The sequence below is a fragment of the Podarcis gaigeae genome (genome assembly GCF_964106915.1).
Source record: "Podarcis gaigeae genome assembly, chromosome: 1".
Taxonomy (NCBI): domain Eukaryota; kingdom Metazoa; phylum Chordata; class Lepidosauria; order Squamata; family Lacertidae; genus Podarcis; species Podarcis gaigeae.
In genome coordinates, this window is record NC_139678.1 from 8,463,147 (window position 1) to 8,478,043 (window position 14,897).

Here is a 14,897-nt window from a genome sequence, read left to right on the forward strand (position 1 = left end):
TGTGAACATGGGGGGGGGGGGAAGGATTGCATGCACGTGTAGCACCAAGTCCACCATAAACTGCTGTGTGGAAATGCTCTGTATCTCTGGGATGTGGCTGTCGTTACTGGTGAGTAGCTGTTTTACATTGTTGTCTGTAAGCTGGTACAGGCCTAACACCTGAGACATGGGAGAGGGAAGCATGGTCTTAACTGGGAGCCAGGACCAAACTGTGTGGGAAACAGCTGTACTAGATAAGCTAACCAACAAATTGAAACCAGCATGAGGACAAACAAAAGAGGATGCCTTCACCCTGGGCTGGCTTCCTTTTATTACAGCCCAACAAGACAACAACCTAACCCCTCTGACAGCATACAAATCGGTATGGCTGAGACCCAACAGCCCCTCACCCCCAACACACAGAGACAAAACTCACTGCAAACAACTGAATACAACCAACCATGCTCTAGACTCTCCAATCTCTTGCACCACCAACAAAAACAAATAGTGGAAGAAAGAACCTATCCTCTTGATGCTGACACAAAACTCTGCATATAGAGTGGTGCCTCGCAGGACAAAATTAATTCGTTCCACAAGTTTTTTCTTCTTGCGAGTTTTTCGTCTTGCGAAGCACAGTTTCCCATAGGAATGCATTGAAAATCAATTAATGCGTTCCTATGGAGACCGCCTTCAGACCAGGTCCGGGGACAGTGTGTCCCCGGACCTCTTCTGAAGGCTGGCGGGGGGAGAAGGACTTTTCTCCCCACCACCAGCCTTCAGAACAGCCTTTCCGGGGACAACGGGGAAGCGCAGCGCGCCTTCTCCTCTGTTCCCGGACCTGTCCTGAAGGCTTGCGGTGGGAGGAGGGCTTTCCTCCCCACCGCTGTTCTGAATGTTGGCGGTGGGGAGGAAAAACCCTCCTCCCACCGCAAGCCCCGGGAACAGAGGAGAAGCGCTGCACACCTTCCCCTCTGTTCCCGGACCTCCCACCGCAAGCCTTCAGGACAGGTCCGGGAACATAGGAGAAGGCGCGCTGCGCTTCCCCGCTGTCCCCGGAGATTTCCCTATGGGCTTTCGTCTTGCGAAGCAAACCCATAGGGAAATTCGTCTTGCGAAGCCGCTAAAAATCGGAAAACCCTTTCGTTTAGCGAGGCATTCGTCTTGCGGGGCACCACTGTACACTATGCAAAAGAATTAAAAATCATTATCCCCCCTTTCTCTCTCTCTCTCCCTCCACTACCTCACAATGCCTATGATAGCAGCATCTCACACGGAATGTAATTGACCTGTAAAAAGGACTCTATGACTTGACAACAGAGATGTTACATGTCCCTTTGTTGTCCATGTAAATCTTTCAATAAAAACAATCAATAATAATAAGAATAAGAATAACTGCCAACCAGGGCAATTTGTTTCTTTATCATTGAGACAGTAGGTAGGGAGACAGGCCAGCTTTTATGGCATGGGGGCATAAAAACTAACAAAGAGAATCATCCTTAAATTGTAAGGTGCTTTCCACAAACTGCCCAGGCATCGCCTGTTTAAGGTAACCCAGGTACCTGTTTGATTCTGTGGACAGCTGTGCCAATACTGGACCAGACAGCCCAATGGTCTGATACTGTCCAAGCAGCGCCTCTTTATGGAACTGCAATTCCAGAAAACATACCTGTGCATATAGCCACTCTTTCTTTGTTTTAAACTCAGAGGCCTCTTGAGCCATTATTTGCTTCAGCTCCTGGATGGCACTTTCTTGCCTGCCGATTTCTTCCTCCTCATATTTTTTCAAATTGTGAAGCTCATTGATCTCAATGTTGACCTTATGTTTTGCTTCCATCGTCTCGTTCAACAATTCAACAGCTTCTTCGTGCTCAGCCCACAAGTCCATTTCCTCCTCGCTGTCAAAAGAATGGCATGGGATGTGCTGAGACATCAAGTTTGCTTCATGGTGACAGAGAACAGCAGAACCGTGCCATCACCTTATTGCAACTTTATCTTATGCTACGCTACCCAGAAAAGGGCAAGAGAGTCTTATTGATTGATTGATTGATTGATTGAGGATAGGGAAGGGCTCCAAGGAGCTGTATCCAATGCAGTATACATGCAAGGATGCTTAAGCAAAGAGAATGGGCTACTTCTTCTTTCCCACTGCAGCCCCCTAAGATGCCTCCCCTGAGGGTTAGGAACATCAGGAAAGACAGGCCCTGGGATACATGACGGATCTCTGCGCAAGCAGCTGCCACATAGAGAAGGGAGAAAGGTTGTTTTCTGCTGCTCCAGAGAAGCGGACACGGAGCAATGGTTCCAAACTACAAGAAAAAAGATTCCACCTAAATTAGGAAGAACTTCCTGACAGTAAGAGCTGTTCAACAGTGGAATTTGCTGCCAAGGAGTGTGGTGGAGTCTCCTTCTTTGGAGGTCTTTAAGCAGAGGCTTGACAACCATATGTCAGGAGTGCTCTGATGGTGTTTCCTGCTTGGCAGGGGGTTGGACTCGATGGCCCTTATGGTCTCTTCCAACTCTATGATTCTATGATTCCCCTCACTTCACCCCTCCACCCAGTGAAACCTCCACCCCTCACCCCAGGCTTTTCCTGGGGGGCCCTTGACCCCCAGAAGTGGCTTTGCAAAGGACACAAGGTGTTGCAGTGGGAAGAGGGAATTGTGTGGGCATCATTGGACACAAGCCAATGGGCTGTAGGCAATGCAGCAATAAAGTGAATGTTCTGTTCACACATTTTTTAGAAAAATAACTTTCTATACCACCCTTCATCTGAGGATCATAGTCTGGTTTGCAATATAAAAACATAAAAGCAAAGTAACAACCAAAACAATTCCCTCATTGCAAGGATTCTCCTTGAGCATTGGAACGTTCTCACCCACCCACACCCAGCATTCACCCTAAAACTGTTCTAGAGGTTTTCCCAACCCTCTGGAGCAGATTTGGGGACAGCACAAGGTACATGAAGGGGGAGGAGAAAGAGGGAAATCCGATTTCTCTAGTGCTAATCCTTGCACAAGCACAACTATTTAGTTGCACGCCGCCCAATGTGTATAAATAAGAGAGTAGCAGTTTTAGGTTAAACATTAAGATAGAGCTTATTAATAGCAGTTTTGTGATGGAACAACATTATCTAGTCATGTTATAGCATCTCCTTTCTTGAGGGCTTTCAAGACACCCATCAGAGATACTTTTAGCACAGGACAATTTAGGCTGGACAATTTCCCAATGCTATGATTTTGGTTGAACAAATCATGCCTACCACAGGTGAGCGTTTTGGTCTTTAGAGACAGTCTGCTTTGAATATGCCGATTCTATTGCAGTGGAGATCTCGTTTATGGACGTCTCAGTCTCATTTATCTTGATAAAACGATAGCGCTGAGCAGCAGCCACGAGTTCTGGAACAAGAAAAGTAAGACAGGCTTACAAATACGCACACCCAGGCTTACAAATACGCACACCCAGGCTTACAAATACGCACATCATTAAAATTCCCTGTGTGGTGTTTCTGTCTGACTTCCTGGCTTTGTGTAGCCGCTCTGACACTCATCCCATGAGAGCAACATCAGGAAGTCTACATACTCCCAAGAGATCAGGTAAGGTAAAGGTAAAGGGACCCCTGACCATTAGGTCCAGTCGTTGCCGACTCTGGCATTGCGGCGCTCATCTTGCTTTATTGGCTGAGGGAGCCGGCGTACAGCTTCCGGGTCATGTGGCCAGCATGACTAAGCCGCTTCTGGTGAACCAGAGCGCACGGAAACGCTGGTTACCTTCCCGCCGGAGTGGTACCTATTTATCTATTTGCACTTTGACGTGCTTTCGAACTGCAAGGTTGGCAGGAGCTGGGACCGAGCAACGGGAGCTCACCCCATCGCAGGGATTTGAACCGCTGACCTTCTGATCAGCAAGTCCTAGGCTCTGTGGTTTAACCCACAGGGTAGCGACATTTAAAGAGAGGCAATTGATAGGTACACCTGGGTGAAAGAACCCAGGGTCAGATGCAGATCCTGAATTCAAGGGCACATTCCAGCCAGCCAAAACCACTCAAAATGCAAAGCAGTGCCAGTGGCGATAGAGTGGCCTGGAGGGCCCAACTCTGGCTCCCAGACTTATTCTCCGTTAACTTGTCTGCTCCCCTCTTAAAGCCAATACAATGGCTCCTCCCTAAACATTCGTTTGCCTTTCCAGCATGAGGTTCCCGGGGCAGCACCCCCCCTCCCCGGGGATTCATGGTCCATCCCTCCTTTTCAAGGAATCCCACAGGGATTACAGTCCACGCACAGGGAAAACTTTCACAATTGATAACGCAACGTACTTTGCACGCTGCCTCTGTGGGCATCCCACTCTTCTCACAGCGCTATTCCTCCGTAATAATTATTGCAACCAATTTCTCTGTGCTTCTTTTTGCCCCCTGAAGCAGTAAGTTTTTAAAATAAGGCGATTCAAACCCTAATGGGAAAAGAACTTTTTGCAACAGACCTCCTGCTGATCTAATATTTCATGTAACCTATTTGCATTCGCTGATGGCTATATCAGGGATCCAGAAATGTGCAGAGCTTTAACACTAGAACTCATTATATATATTGGTTTTATCATTTTATTTATGCTATTTCAGTCACTTTATCTATGGGAAGGGAGGGGAAGCGAGTGTGTGTACACAGATAATTGCTTTCTTTTTTTCTTTAAAGTATTATTATTATTGTCGTGTCCCTGCTCCCTTGAGAAAAACAATATCCCATCTTCTGTGGTCCAAAGTTTAAATTCTGCCACTAAATTAAACTACCTAAGTTCAATCTATCATGCTTTAAATGGCAGCTTAAAAAGCCAATGCAATTCTGGGCTGCATCAATAGGAGTATAGCATCTAGATCAAGGGAAGTAATAGTGCCACTGTATTCTGCTCTGGTCAGACCTCACCTGGAGTACTGTGTCCAGTTCTGGGCTCCACAGTTCAAGAAGGACACTGACAAACTGGAACGTGTCCAGAGGAGGGCAACCAAAATGGTCAAAGGCCTGGAAACGATGCCTTATGAGGAACGGCTAAGGGAGCTGGGCATGTTTAGCCTGGAGAAGAGGAGGTTAAGGGGTGATATGATAGCCATGTTCAAATATATAAAAGGATGTCACATAGAGGAGGGAGAAAGGTTGTTTTCTGCTGCTCCAGAGAAGCGGACACGGAGCAATGGATCCAAACTACAAGAAAGAAGATTCCACCTAAACATTAGGAAGAACTTCCTGACAGTAAGAGCTGTTTGACAGTGGAATATGCTGCCAAGGAGTGTGGTGGAGTCTCCTTCTTTGGAGGTCTTTAAGCAGAGGCTTGACAACCATATGTCAAGAGTGCTCTGGTGGTGTTTCCTGCTTGGCAGGGGGTTGGACTCGATGGCCCTTGTGGTCTCTTCCAACTCTATGATTCTATGATTCTAAATGAATGGTTATACATGCTACAAATACATTCTATCTGCTGCTACATGCTATTATCCCATGACTCTGAAATACCTTCAAACTCCTTCATTACAAGCTCTGGGAACTCTTTGATTTGGACACGGAGATTGCTGTTTTTGATGGTCTCCTCTTCCCACAGTTCAATAGTATGTTTCCTCTCCTCTTCCTAGAAATGGACACATGGCCGAAAAATGAAATTCAGCACGATACGCCTGCACTAATTTAAGTACCACTCCAGTTTTATTTGAGAGCAGACATACAGAAACCAGGATCACTAGCTCTGGAAAGCACATTCATCATGGTACTGTCCATAGCTGGCAACGTTTCCCCTTTTTTAAGGGAAATTCCCTTATTCCAAATAGGATTCCTCGCAAGAAAAGGGAAACGTTGACAGCTATGGTACTGTCCTGTGCGCAATATTATGCCTGCTCTAGAGTAACAGAGGTATCCTGGACACAAGGCGCTCAATGCCCTGGGTGTAGGATGGAACAGAATGTCAGTTTCAAGCTATATGTACGGCTCTTGAAGACTGAAGATCTACTAGCAAAGACCCTCTCTGATTGTTAAATTCTAGTAAAGCAGCAGAATGGTCTAGGGGGGCAGCTGACTGCCTCCCAAATAACCAGCTGTAAATCCAAGGCAACTCATTTGATCAGGTCCAAGTTTGGTAATCAGAGAAATGCAGAGTTCCCTATTTTTTATATGTCCCAAAGCTTTGCTTGTTTAAGTTCTGACATTACCAGTTTCTTGATGGATTTAATAGCATCTTCAAAGTGCTGCACAGTTTCCTTGTTGAACACAAGCCCTTCATTCTGAAGCTGTTTTTCTAAATAAAATTTGGGGAAACAATAGAATCTTAAATCTTCGTAATATGCGGCAGCTTTCAGATTTCCTTGTTATTATATCCCACCCTTCATCTCTTTCATGATCCCAGAGTGGACAACAAAACATTACTAAATTGAACAATTTGCAAATTTACAGTAAACACAACACAAAATAGCAGCCAGCAATATTATTCAAAGCCTACTTGTCAATATCCAGCAGCAAATGCCAAAACCATCCCCAGCATTACAGCAGCAGCTCCACCCAGCAAAATATCCCCCACCAGTCCCCCCTAAAACGCAAGGAGAATTAAAATGTTTTCAATTGGCTCTTAAAGAGGGCCAAAGATGAAACCAATTGTATTTCAGAACCCTACTGGCCTGGCTTGCATGTCCCACTAATCCAAACTTTGTCATAGTGTGAATGTGTGTGTGTTGACTCCCAGAAAGGAGCTCACAGCTGCTTTACTTCGGCCTTTCCGTTTTGCTGGCACACTGAGCTAAGCTACGTTTTGGCTGAGTGTCTTGTCCAATCCTGGGCTCTGCTCTTTCTAAACTAACCCTATCCCTATGACTTTAATCTGTTTTAACAGTTTTCAATTCTGTTGTAACCCATCTGGGGTACCTGCTGGTAAAGGGCACATAATACATTTTATTAAATTAAAAATAATAACCACCACCAGCTGTAATTTCTCCAGGAGTAAGTAATGTCAAAGGGAAGTAAATCTTGACGAACTAAAGGCGTGATGAAAGAATATAAACAAGCTAATGTAATACAAAAAAAGTTAATGTAATATAGTACCAATTAAAAATGAACGATATGGATCTCTAGCTGTATCCAAAGCAAAAAAATTAAAATCCAAACATGAAGAGTATAAATAAACCCAATATTCATAAACAGAACAAATGTGCCTCATTAAATATCACACAGCATGCAAAAATATCAATAGACTATAAACAGTCAAAATCATGTTGACCTTGGTCTTCCTCAGTGGTCTCATGAACTCTGCTTGGTTAAAAAAGAAACTACAGCTCAACAGATAATAAACTAAATGTTATTTGAGTTAATCGCAAAGTAGCATTACCAGTTAGAGCTATAAATGATAATGCTCATCGGGCCTTTGAGTATACCATATAAATGAATGTCACATTGTTCAATCTAGCTGGCACTCAAGGTTCTTCCAAACAGGGAAAGTTTTTTGAAAAAATTATCTGACTAGTGAGCCTTGAAATTATGCTGCCTCGGACTGTTACCTGGGTCCTCACTGTTCTAATTTGAAGACAGTGTGGCAATCTAGGAGGTAGATTGTGAGATTTATGCATCAGATCAGCTGAAAGGAACAGATTTTAGTTTTCTTTTGCCAGCTGCTAAATATTATGTACCAATGAGCGCATTAAAAGGGAACTCACCTGCACTTAAGATTTACAGCTGTCTAGTGATGTTATGTCATCTCCTGCCATACTGACTGCAATAATCTGCTAATGGTTCAATTCAACACACTCTTTGATACCTTACATTTCACTGTCAGGGCTGGTGGTCCAGAGGCAAACAGTCAAAAGGAAGAAGGCAGTCAATGAGGAACTGTAAGCCAGAATCAGCAGCTTTATAGGGCCAGATGAAACTCTTACTGATTCTACACAACAGCAGTTCCCTGATGGAGAGGGAGCTGCAGTACCACCTTCTGGCCATTGGTGGTGATGGCGCTGCAGTATAGCAGAGATCAGAAACATCGTTCTTTCAAAACAAAAAAAATTCCTTCCAGTAGCACCTTAAAGACCAACTAAGTCAGTTCTTGGTATGAGCTTTCGTGTGCATGCACACTTCTTCAGATACACTGAAACAGAAGTTTCCAGACCCTTCTATATTGTGAGAAGGTGGGGAGGGGTATTACTCAGAAGGCTGGTGGGAATGGGTGATTGGCAGATAGCTGTGATGAGCCTGTTGACGACTCTTAACGACTGCAATAGGTCTTACAGGAAGAAGCAAGGGGTGAAAAGGTGAAAAATGGCTTTGTCATGTATAATGAGATAAGAATCCAAGGTCTTTGTCCGGGTGTATGTGGCAGCAAAGTTGGCATCTGGGTTTATTTTAGAACTAAAATACCCAACAGATGAAGTTAGACAACAGATCAACAGAGCCAGACTGATACCCAGAGAGAACTTGCTGCAAGACAGACCCAAAAAAGAAAATAACAGAACACCTCTAGTCATCACATACAGCTCCCAAGTTAAAACAGTACAACGCATCATCAGAGATCTACAACTTCTCCTGGACAATGACAGTTCTCTTTCTCAAGCTCTGGGAGGAAGACCTTTCATTGTCTACAGACAGCCACCCAGTCTTAAACAACTCCTAACCCACAATGATACTACAGCCAGACCTAACACGGACACTGGCACCAGAGCCTGTAATAAACCCAGATGCCAACTTTGCTGCCACATACACCCGGACAACTCCATTACTGGCCCCAACAACATCACACATACCATCTCGGGACTATTTAATTGCTCATCGTCTAACATTGTGTATGCCATCAAATGCCAACAGTGTCCTTCAGCTCTCTATATTGGACAAACAGGCCAGACCTTACGCCAAAGAATAAACGGACATAAATCGGACATCAGGAATCACAAGACAGAGAAACCAGTAGGAGAACACTTCAGTCTCCCAGGACATTCTATACAAGATCTCAAAGTAGCTGTTTTACTACAAAGGAATTTCAGAAATAGACTGGAAAGAGAAGCTGCTGAATTACAACTTATCCCCAAACTTAAAACCATGGAGAAACCTGGCCTGAACAAAGACCTTGGATTCTTATCTCATTATACATGACAAAGCCATTTTTCACCTTTTCACCCCTTGCTTCTTCCTGTAAGACCTATTGCAGTCGTTAAGAGTCGTCAACAGGCTCATCACAGCTATCTGCCAATCACCCATTCCCACCAGCCTTCTGAGTAATACCCCTCCCCACCGTCTCACAATATAGAAGGGTCTGGAAACTTCTGTTTCAGTGTATCTGAAGAAGTGTGCATGCACACGAAAGCTCATACCAAGAACTGACTTAGTTGGTCTTTAAGGTGCTACTGGAAGGAATTTTTTTTGTTTTGACTATGGCAGACCAACACGGCTACCTATCTGTAATCGTTCTTTCAGTCTGCAATGCAGTGTAGAGAATAAAGGGCCAAAATTATATTCACATAATTATGCAGCATACAGCCACATATCATTTCTTTAAATAATTGCAAGCATAGGAGAGATTGAGTCTTACTGGGAAGGAAAAGCACAGGGAGCGGAGGGCTTAAGTGTTCAGTTTCCTCATCCTGCCTTCCCATTAAAAATTGGGCTCTTAACTATTTATGGAAAAACCTCACACTGTGTAATTAAGTGAATATATAGTTTGGCCCTTAGGTGTCTGGGCTCCACCATCATACTGCCAGTCCAAGATTCCCAGCACTTTAGATTATCAAACCTAGAATAGGTGACAAAAGGGTGGCTTTGTTATTCATGTAAAAAGTGTTGCAATCCCTATTTAGGCAAGTTCTTTTTATCAGCTTTCCTGAGCCAGCTTCCATTTTTCAGCGGTATCATCCTAAGAGCGTTCAACATATTTCCAAGTAGTTCTGAATGACAGAAATCAATTTCGTCTCTCTCGTGAGAACACAACAAAAACAACCATAAAGATTCACAGCCTCCAACTTTTGAAATGAGCCTTGCAACATATTCCCAGAAAAGTCTAGTCTGGTAAAATCTCCACTAGCTATAATTAAAAGCTACTATGAATTGTTGGCATCTGTTGCACAGAAGCTGCATCATCAACTATTCCATTCCTCCTATAACAGACTTCTAATCTGGATTTGGTATGCTCTGGACGTGAGATTTGTGTACCCGAAGATGTTTTTGTACAGCTGGCATTACTCTTACTTACTTTGGAGCAATAATGGCAGAGTTTAGCAACAGGATTGTGGTACTTCTTTTAATAGCATTATTATTAATAGCATAGTTATTAATAGCATACTTATTCCGAGGGGGGAATAAGGGATTCCTTAAGGTTTTTAATTATGTTTTTAATAAAAATTTGGATTCTCAAAGTTTTCAAAGTATTGTTGTTTTAATAGTATTACAACCACCTTGTTAACGTGCACAGGGAACCTCAGGACATGTCAAAAATATTCCTTTGCTTGTGATTTTGAATAATTTTGAAGTCAACTGAGATTTTCCTGTCACTTTCCTTATTGCAAAAGGTCCAATTTTGGAAGGAAGTGGGCTTGTTGTAGCAGACCTCCAAACCAACTTTAGCGATGCAGCTTGAATTCATTGCTATGTGTCTGAGGCAAGCTTTACCTACTACAGAAGTAAAAAATGCAGAAGATTTAGGCCAGTTTCAAATGGTTGTTTTTGGCAGGGAGATTCAATCACATTCCAGCAAATTTAGGTTGGGCAATTAAAGCCGATTTGGAGATCTGGCTCATCAAACATGCTCCCCCAAAGTGAAAAGGAAAAATGATGCGGGGCAGGGGTGGCACTTTATTTATGGAACTTCGTCTAATCTCCCCACTTGCAAACATTTTAAAAAAACCCCGCTCAATAAAAACACATCAGCTTCATCTAACCTCCCTGCAATGAACGCTCAATGAGCAGGATGTAGGAAGCACCCTAGGGACGCAGGTGGCGCTGTGGGTTAAAGCCTCAGCGCCTAGGACTTGCCGATCGAAAGGTCGGCGGTTCGAATCCCTGCGGTGGGGTGCGCTCCCGCTGCTCGGTCCCAGCGCCTGCCAACCTAGCAGTTCGAAAGCACCTCCGGGTGCAAGTAGATAAATAGGGACCGCTTACCAGCGGGAAGGTAAACGGCGTTTCCGTGTGCGGTTCTGGCTCGCCAGAGCAGCGATGTCACGCTGGCCACGTGACCCGGAAGTGTCTCCGGACAGCGCTGGCCCCTGGCCTCTTAAGTGAGATGGGCGCACAACCCCAGAGTCTGTCAAGACTGGCCCGTACGGGCAGGGGTACCTTTACCTTTACCTTTAGGAAGCACCCTCAATTTAACTTTCTGCATCAGGAGTGCTCTTAAAAAGACAACAGCAATCAGGCCTAATAAGGGTGAAAAGGACAATCAAAAAGGGGCTAAGCTGTTTATTTTATTATTTATTTAAATAACTGTAAATATGAAAAGAGGCAAAGTATTCTCTAATTTCTTTCCCTTGGTTATATGTATTTTCTTTTTCCTTTGTAATTTCTTTTGTTGTAAATATGTATGTTTTCTAATTTGTACTTAATAAAAATTATTTTTTTAAAAAGGGGGGGGGGGTTAAGCTGTTGCATTTTTCTTACACCACAAAGCACAGAGGTTGGGTGGCCATCTGTCAGGGATGCTTTCATTGAGATTCCTGCATTGCAGGGGGTTGGACTAGTAGACTTTCAGGATCCCTTCCAACTTCTATGATTTATGTGGAAATTGCTCAATCACGGGCTGCCCTACGTCTGGAATTTCCCAGACATAGCTGGGATTCGGCCATCGGAAACCCTCCGGGCAGGAAATTGCAGAATTGTTCACGAAAATCTGGATGTATGGCAACCCGTGTAGATTTCGGCAAATTTTTGTATCTCGATTTTTACTTTTTGAACGTGGCAACCCTATTATGACTGGGTACTTCTCAATGTGTCTCCTGCCAACCTAGCAGTTCGAAAGCACGTCAAAGTGCAAGTAGATAAATAGGTACCACTCCAACGGGAAGGTAAACGGGGTTTCTGTGCACTGCTCTGGTTCGCCAGAAGCGGACTATTCATGCTGGCCACATGACCCGGAAACTGTACGCCGGCTCCCTCGGCCAATAAAGGGAGATGAGTGCCGCAACCCCAGAGTCTGTCACGACTGGACCTAATGGTCAGGGGTCTCTTTACCTTTACCTTACTTCTCGATGTGCATTGGGCTGGACTAGATGACCCTGGGGGGTCCCTGCCAATTCTACACTCCTATTATTATTCTACTTATGGTTTATGACTACTTCTGCTATGTTTCATCATCATCATCATCATCATCATCATCATCATCATCATAATTTATTTATACCCCACCCATCTGGCTGGCAAATTGCCTTGAGCATGGCTCTAACGATGGGAAGGCGGCGTACAGATTAAATGATGGCGAGATACAATTTAATAAAGAGAGAGAGAGAGAGAGATAGTGGGCTGGACGCGGGGAATAACGTCTCCCCACTCCAGCTCAGAGAGCAGACCAGCTGTGCGCCAAAGAAAGCCAGAATTGGGGGTTCCCCTCATTCTCCCCCCCCCCAAAAAAAGAAACCCTGATCCCTGTGAACCCCCGGGAAGGAAACTGCTCCCGCGGGGCGGAGGAGGGAAAGCAGCTCACCCACGCTGCCCAAGTGGCCCAGAGCCGTCGCTGCCGCCGTGGACTCGGGTCGGGTGCAGGGCGGAGGCCGGGGATCCATCGCGGCCGAAAGCCAGGCTAGGCCGCGCGGTTGCCACGGCAACGGGACGAAAGGCGGCCTAGCGCGGGGGCCGCGATCCTGCGCGCGCCTGCCTGGGAGCAAGAACCATGGAATCCGGTGGGGTTTGCCTCTGAGGAGGCCTGCAGGGAGCTGCGCTGTTTGCAAGGGCCGGGCAGCAACACCGCAGACGCTTCAAATGCGCTGCCCGTGCTTTAAAAACAACGAACAGAACCGTTCTCCCTATTTTTTGTTTGTTTGAGGCTTTCATTGATTTTTTAAAGGGGTGCTTTAAAAATTAATAATAGTAATAATAATAATTTATTTATACCCCGCCCATCTGCCTGGGTTTCCCCAGCCACTCTGGGCAGCTCCCAACAGATTATTAAAAACATGCTAAAATATTAAGCATTAAAAACCTCCCTAAACAGCGTGTGCACTTGCATGTGCAATAATGCGCCTACCTTCCCTTCCCTGTTTAATGATCATGTCTAACTAATCATTACATCCTAAGTACAATGAATTGATCATTATTAGCGCCCCTATCAGTTCACATGACGACTGACGTAGAAGGGAAAAGAAAATTTAAATTATTTGTTTGTTTCATAAAATGTATACACCGCCAGATTGTAAAAAGGAGAAAAAAGAGAAAGAAAAACAACAACCCTCAACGCGGTTTGTTTAAAAGCAATATGAAAAGGTCCTGAAACTATGCGTGGCGTTTTACCTGTGCAGGGCAAAACTATTTGATAAAAAAAACACTTGTGGTTTATCCTACAGACTCTTCTGGCCCCAAGGCAAGACGCCTTTCCACAATGTTTTCCTTGCAATATGTGGCTCCCCCCCCCCCCCGAGTTTCTTTCTCATCTTTTTAAATAAATTTTTTATTAAAGATTTTCTTGAATTACAAAAATACAGTGTAACAACGCAGCATAAGCTGGTGCATGGGGTTCTGTGTGTACAAATGCGAAAATATGTAGCATCTGAGCTGCTAGCCTCTTGAATTATGCTCAAGAACCATGAAAATTGAAATACAACTTTCCGTGATGTATTTCCCCCTCGGAGCTGCTCCAGACTCGAGTTTCACTGCAGGTATATATATTCTGCAGCATCTATTTGACGGTGGAGTTATTCTGCTTTTTTAATTGTTCTGCGGTGCTCTCCCAAGGCTACCACATTATTGCTGTCTGGAGGGACTATAGCACAACAAAAGTGGATCAACCTCCCCCGCCCCCACAAAAAGACCAATTGTGGTTTGAAAAGCTACAGGATTCAGAAAAAAAGTTATAGGATATTCACTGAAACAGCAAGACCACTCTAAAACTTCTGCAGGTGGAAATAGTATTGAAAGCAGGATTGCAGATGGCTACCCTGAAATGTCATGTGCATAAATCATCATGAACAGACAATATAAAGAATGGAGAAGTCAGTAGAGGGACATTTCTGGTTGATTATAACCATAACAGTTCAAGAGAAGTCACTATGAGTTCTTCATGTGCAGTGCAAATCCAGCTTCATAAATTGCCTTATAGATTTACAGTACATCCTAGCAAGTCAAATGCTGGATCAGCCATCAGCTTTACTCCTCTCCTTATATGTACTAGGTGGGGTATCTGCCTTTTTGTTTTTTTAAAACAGCATGTGTACAGTTACTGTATACTCCCATCCTCCTTCCCCTATCACAAAACATTCTTTTAAAAATGTTTAAGAATTGTTTCACAGATTGGAAGAGATAGGTGTATTGGTGGCATCATTAGCTAGTTGCTAATAAACACTGCCCACAAACACCTCCCCACCTCCTGCTTCTTGATGTAAATTAGCCATCTGGAAAACTTGCAGGATGTGTTTTGTAGAGCTCATCCTGGGGCAGGAAAGAAACATGTTTGCATGTGACGCCGCGATTGCATTCATACCCACAACAAAGATATAAAGCACACGGCGTCCCTCAAAAAATTCTGAAGACTGTAATATGTTAAGGGCGCTGGGAATTGTAACCATTTTCAAACCACCACTGTCCCAGTCCTAAAAAAAAAAATCTTATATGTATCTTCAGCATTGAACACATCTGCAGTTGGAGAAGATAGGCAGCCAAACAGAGTGATCTTCAGCGAGGCATACAGAGAATATACATTTTCCTATTCTTAGTGGGCCAAAATAATCTGTCTCTTTGCTTCCAGGAGTTCAAGATACCCAAATTGCTCCCTGCTTGACTGTG

The 14,897-nt window shown here is 44.2% G+C and overlaps 1 protein-coding gene across 2 annotated transcripts in view; it reads right to left on the reverse strand.

Annotated features, from left to right (window-relative positions):
* Positions 1-12,799, reverse strand: part of CCDC175 (coiled-coil domain containing 175) — a 39,088-nt gene extending 26,289 nt beyond the window's left edge. Inside the window, exons 1-5 of one of the 2 annotated variants that reach the window (XM_083733929.1) lie at positions 12,607-12,799; positions 6,161-6,246; positions 5,475-5,586; positions 3,239-3,374; positions 1,646-1,874 (exon numbers count right to left, since the gene is read on the reverse strand). In XM_083733929.1, coding sequence (XP_083590055.1) covers positions 1,646-1,874; positions 3,239-3,374; positions 5,475-5,586; positions 6,161-6,246; positions 12,607-12,685 — 642 coding nt within the window. In that variant the 5' untranslated portion in view covers positions 12,686-12,799. Of the gene's footprint in view, positions 1-1,645; positions 1,875-3,238; positions 3,375-5,474; positions 5,587-6,160; positions 6,247-7,651; positions 7,804-12,606 lie in introns of those variants that run through there. The other variant, XM_083733930.1, reaches the window with a different exon arrangement.
* Between the last annotated feature and the right edge of the window lie 2,098 nt (positions 12,800-14,897).